This window comes from Lampris incognitus, chromosome 10, assembly GCF_029633865.1.
Source record: "Lampris incognitus isolate fLamInc1 chromosome 10, fLamInc1.hap2, whole genome shotgun sequence".
In the NCBI taxonomy this organism is placed as follows: domain Eukaryota; kingdom Metazoa; phylum Chordata; class Actinopteri; order Lampriformes; family Lampridae; genus Lampris; species Lampris incognitus.
Window position 1 is genome coordinate 9,895,043 of NC_079220.1, and position 6,000 is coordinate 9,901,042.

The 6,000-nt window shown below is 50.0% G+C and overlaps 2 protein-coding genes across 2 annotated transcripts in view; one reads left to right on the forward strand and one right to left on the reverse strand.

Annotated features, from left to right (window-relative positions):
• Positions 1-1,549, reverse strand: part of grb2b (growth factor receptor-bound protein 2b) — a 68,792-nt gene extending 67,243 nt beyond the window's left edge. Inside the window, exon 1 of the mRNA XM_056288007.1 lies at positions 1,398-1,549. The gene's annotated coding sequence lies outside the window, so the exon portion shown is untranslated. The remainder of the gene's footprint in view (positions 1-1,397) is intronic.
• Positions 911-5,291, forward strand: mchr1b (melanin-concentrating hormone receptor 1b). The gene is given in 6 exon segments (XM_056287671.1): positions 911-993; positions 4,191-4,383; positions 4,385-4,521; positions 4,523-4,591; positions 4,593-4,901; positions 4,985-5,291. Coding segments are annotated over 6 exon segments (1,098 nt in total).
• The last annotated feature ends 709 nt before the right edge of the window (positions 5,292-6,000 follow it).

Consider the following 6,000-nt stretch of genomic DNA (forward strand, 5'->3'; position numbering starts at 1 on the left):
GCAATAGTCACTCATCATGAACCATACTAAGCTTGTTGTCCCCAACACACCTGAGACAGGGCAGTAAATGAAAGTATGCAGTAAAGGCTATGGGGGGGGGGGGGGTAAAAGGGTGCAAGGAGAAGACAACGTATTCTAAAGACAGTCATTTATTGCATGGCTAATGGATGCCAATATTCCACTAAATCATTCATTGCTGACTTGAGTATAAACAGCTTTCAAACGGAGTGGACAGTGTTTCATCTGGTCACAAGAGGCGTTTTTTTTTCGTTATCATGTGTTGAACAATAAGTAGGCTGCACGTAACTCGCACAATGGTTACCGATGGCAAGACGGCGGATCGTGTGCATCTGCAGCAACGCTCCCAACCATCTCCCGTCCGCGACCATTCAACGGGACAGCGTCACGTTTCCGAAAACCCACCACACCGTCCGATCAGAAGCGAGTCAGTAGGCCACCTGTGCAAGCACGGCTGACACGGCCAAATTGGCTTACCTTACCCATTTAAACGGATAAGACCAACTCGCTGAATTAGCCAACGTTGCCTAATTGCACTCACAGCTCAGCTCCGGGCGCGTTCGAGCTGATCCCAGAAACAACAACAACAACAACCGCGTCAGGACTCGAGAGCGAGCTCCGATGGGGAGGCGGGGGGCACACGTTCCCAAAAGCACAACAGGGCGAAACCCCCCGCTGGGGCAAATCGCTGATGAATGGGAGCAGGGGCATAAACACGTTGTATTTTCCCACCTATGCACAAACAAACGGCGACTCCTTAAAACCGTCCATAGCAACGCCCTTCGGCGTATTTCTTCTAGCAACTACTACAATATTTAGCAGGACACTGCGCCGTCACCCCCACCCACCCACCACCACCACCACCACCACCACCACACTTTTCAACGATGGCATGTTTTGCAAGTTGCATCGAAAGGAGTCCGTGTCGGCGGAGGCTGCGCCCAGTGGCCCCCTGAACGCCGAGACGGGGCTGCCGTACTAACGCTCAGTAACAACCGACTGCCTTGCCGGGGGGGGGGGGCAAGGTTATCGTTTTTCAAGCGTTATCCTAACAATGAAGACTGCAAACCCGGAGGGTCACGCCGACACCCGACATGAGGGGCTAACGTTTCAACCGAGCTGTCAATTAACGTCAGAGGCCTACCGACGCCAGCTAGCCTCGCCGCTAGCGGACGCGCAGAGGAAGAAAATACCTTCTCATCACCGCGGGGGCTGTTGCTCGCCTGCTAGCACAAAAGTTAGCCGACCTAGCTTAGCGCTAGCTCGCTCGCTAGCTAGCTTGGCGTCGTCAAACGAAACGGGGCGCAACTTTGCGTGCGAGGCGAACGAGTGGTGGGTCGGGGGTGGTGGGGTGGGTGGGGGTCGGGGGAGAAACTCACCGCTCCAGATAACCGGTTGACTGTCAAACTCTTCACGAAGAATGGAAACGCCTTTGGTGGTGTTATCATCCGCTCTTTGTTTTCTTCCCGAGAGCTGGCGGACCGATGTGCGTCGGGAGTCGCTCACTTAGCGAAGTGAGCGCTTTCGACCTAGCAACTAGCGTACGGGGTTTTGCGACGTTTATTTCCGCTTCCTTCCAGATAGAATTCTGGAAGGGGGGAGGGGGGGGAGTAGGAGGGGAGGGGAGGGGGGGCGCGCTCGCTGTTTTGACAGAACCCCCCCCCCGACAGACTTGTGAACTGTATGTGTAGTGAAACGTGCCCCCTTTTCCGTGTCGCCCGTAGGATTGTTTATTTCTTTGTCTCTTACTGGACTTGGGATTGGCTTTATATTTTCCGCGGATGCCCCATGTTGTCCATCTATAGCTATCTCTGGCTGTGTGTCTGCCAGTCTGTCTGTCTGTGTCTGTCTGTCTATTATTACACTACTTTGCAAATCCTGAGACGGGGGGGGGTCACTTTCTGGCAGGCACCCGCTGCCAAATAGTGACCCCCCCCCCCCCGCCTTAACTCGGGACTGCAATAAAACACTACGGTGGAAGTATGACGATACAGGCCGGTGTTGCACTAAATGCCTTTTAATAGATATATCCGCTGTAACCGGTTATGTTCTTGCCCGGTGCGGGATTCGTTACGGCGTGTACTGTACCGCAAGGCGACCTCACTGACCGCTCGGCTAAAGCGTCAGACCCGTTAGCTAGCGGGCTAACGCGTCTTACTAGTAGTTTACACCACTTTTAATAGGTACGACGCTCCAACTTCTAATGAATAGAAGAGCCTCCTAAAGTCGTAGGCAACAGCAACGGCGCCGGCTGCTAACGGAGCCCAACAGCCGGGCAAAGATCAGCGGTTGCCGGTCCGCTCTGTGTCGTTTACCGAATCTGCGTTCCACGTCGCGCTCGCCCAGCCCCCGGTAAGGCCACCGGGGCCGAACACCGTGGAAAGTGCGACATCTGGTGTACGAGTGCGCCTAACGCGTCATTACGGTAGACGTCACAATGAGAGGGGGCGGGTGGGCGATCAGAATGTCATGGGACGTTTTATTCTTAACACCGGGGTTAAAGAGCCGCGTAAAGATGGCACCACTCGCTCGTCACACTCACAATACACGTCGTCTGTCACTCTTATCGTTAGTGCTGCTGGACTTAGCCTACTATAAGCACAGCTGGACTCGGAGAAGATGGGTGGTTTGATTGTGCTGATGGTCATAATCAATAGAACGAATCATAGGCGAAACCACCAGCTGTGTATATTGCATGGCTGTGCTATTACGTGGAGCGAGTGGTGTTGGTGATTGATTAAAACAAGGCACCCTGTGCCAGTGTATGTCATTAAGAAGAGAGGCTTGCTACAAGAGGAAAAGCTTTGATCAGGTGACACTGATGCATTTGTGTTTGGGATATGTAAAGAAAATGTGCAAATACACTCCACCTCTTGCCCTTGAGAGGCTCGTGTGATTTCTCCGAATCACAAAGACACAGTGTAACTCCTGGCCTTCTCTATAGAGAAGGCCAGGAGTTACACTGTGTCTTTGTGGATTTAGAGAAAGTATACGGCAGGGTGGGATAGGCTCCAGCATCCCCGCGACCCTGAAAACAGAATAAGTGGTTTGGACAATGGATGGATGGATATGACAGGGTGCCGAGAGAGGAGGTGTGATATTGTATGAGGAAGTCGGGAGTTGCAGAGAAGTATGTAAGAGTGGTGCAGGATATGTATGAGGGAAGTGTGACAATGGTGAGGTGTGCAGTTGGAAAGACAGATGGGTTGAAGGTGGAGGTGGGATTACGTCAAGGATCGGCTCTGAGCCCTTTCTTGTTTGCAATGGTGATGGACAGGTTGACGGACGAGATCAGGCAGGAGTCTCCGTGGACTATGATGTTTGCGGATGACATTGTGATCTGTAGCGAGAGTAGGGTGCAGGTTGAAGAGAACCTGGAGAGGTGGAGGTATGCACTGGAGAGAAGAGGAATGAAAGTCAGTAGAAGCAAGATGGAATACCTATGTGTGAATGAGAGGGAGGACAGTGGAATGGTCAGGATGCAAGGAGTAGAGGTGATGAAGGCGTATGAGTTTAAATACTTGGGGTCAACTGTCCAAAGTAACAGGGAGTGCAGAAGAGAGGTGAAGAAGAGAGTGCAGGCAGGGTGGAGTGGGTGGAGAAGAGTATCAGGAGTGATTTGCAATAGAAGGGTACCAGCAAGAGTTAAAGGGAAGGGTTACAAGATGGTAGTAAGACCAGCTGGAGACAGTGGCACTGACGAAAAGACAGGAGGCGGAGCTGGAGGTGGCAGAGTTGAAGATGCTGAGATTTTCATTGGGGGTGATGAAGAAGGACAGGAGTAGGAACGAGTATATTAGATGGGACAGCACAGGTTGGACAGTTTGGAGACAAAGCAAGAGAGGCAAGATTGAGATGGCTTGGACATGTGTGGAGGAGAGATGCTGGGTATATTGGGAGAGGGATGCTGAATATGGAGCTGTCAGGGAAGAGGAAAAGAGGAAGGCCAAAGAGGAGGTTTATGGATGTGGTGAGAAGATTTTTTTGTTTGTTTGTATATCAATAGACCAATCAGGAGGGATCAGAGTTCAAGCTTCTTTCATTTGATTTCCTTGAAAGGCCAGCACTTTGGGCAACAAAGTCTATTTTTTATGAGAGAGAAGTACGGACGATAGAAAATGTGTGGTACTTTGCTGACACAAAATCTTCTGTCTGTATAATTCACCGGAAAGTGTGCAGTCCTGCAACGATGTGCTCACACCGAGCACCTATGGTGTCATCTGTGTCTTTGGGATTCTTGGCGACCGCATCGTCATCTACACCACTGTGAAGAAGACAAAGCTGTGCGTTCAGCAGACAGTGCCAGACATCTTTATCTCCAGCCTGTCAACTGTGGGTCTTCTTTTTCTCGTTGTCATGCCCCTTTCTCATTCGCCAGCTTTTAGGGAATGCCTCCTGGTGTTTTGGTGGCGCCATGTGCACCATAATCACCGCGTTTGAGTCCAACAGTGTCAGCACTTGCATCCTCTCTGTAATGACCCTGGATCGCTCCCTGGCCACAGTGTCCCATCCGTTTCAATCATGCCGGGACCCACTTTATGGCTGCGACAGCCGTTGCGCTAGTGTGGGTGCTGTCTGGTCTCCATTACGCCGGTGTGGATGTATGCTGGCCTCACACCTCTCAAGGATGGTTCAGATGGCTGCGCTCTCTTGCTTCCCAACCCTGCCACGGACACATACTGGTTCACCCTGTACCAGTAATCTCTGCCTTCGCCCTGCATCCGGTGGCCTTTTTTAAGATCCTCAGAAATATCAGACAGAGTAGCTCCCCTGCCCCAGCGTAGCCGGAGGGTGCGTAATCGCAAGGTGATCCGTATGGCGGTGGCCATATCCACGGTATTCTTCGTTTGTTTGGCACCCTACTACATCCTGCAGTTGGCTCAATGCCTACAACATTGCTATTAGTCTGTGAATGTTCTCATTCATCCAGGTCATGGTTATCTAAAGGAGTTGAATCAAGTGCAACTGGATTTGGTATATATATACCAAGTCCAGTTGCACTTGATTCACATCCTTTGGATAACATTGCTATTAGCATGGGCTATGGCAATAGCTGTATTGACCCATTCCTTTATATTGTGTTGAGTGAAACCTTTGAAAGGCAATTCATTGCGGCCCTTCGGTCAAGCCACAGGGTTTTCAGAGTCGAGCCAGCCATAGCTGATGGCAGCATGACATTGAGGATGGCACTAGACAGCTCTCACCCATTTCCTTCCAGGTCATCCGGGGATCTACTTCAAAACATGCTGCGTGTCACTGTGGCTGTGCACTAACATGGGCACAGTAAAAGGGGAGCACCCATGAGTTAGTCTTGCTCCAACAAACAGCCATCAGCTGCCAACATTAGAAAAAATAAAACATTGTTTTTGTTCATATTTCCATGAAAGCTGTACACCACTAAGGTACTAAGATTGTCTCAGGGTCATGCTTGACCCTAAGACATGTTGGGGTCATGTTTGACGCTATAAAAACGAGCGGTGTCCACTGATTAAATGCCGTCTCTCTGCACCGGGAAGAGGGAAAACCCAGATAGTCACACAGTTTGTGATGAATGACAGGTTGTTTCTTCATGCAAAATAGATTTGGGGTTTAAAATTAAATCAAGTTGCTTTAATTCAGAGGTTTAATGAAGGCGGCTCATAAATGATCCTTAAGACAAGGGCAGTATACAGGATGTGTGGACAACACAAGGGGTATTCACTGACAGAATAATTACATTCACCTCGTTCCCTTTCAGTGTCCCAGCATGTGACCTCTGTTCTGGACCTTGAAAACAATATTTTCACCATCCCTGAATCAAGTATTTTACTCTAAGTCTTCATCATGTGCTCTAGCCGTCAAAGACGCCTGTCTTAAATTAATTTGTCCCCAAATCTGTCCTGTAGAAAATGCATGTTCTGCTTAGATATAATACACTTTAGTTGTGGTTTCAGTGCTCGTTGATTAAATGTTTGTATCCACAAGTCTGGCGGCACGGTGGCG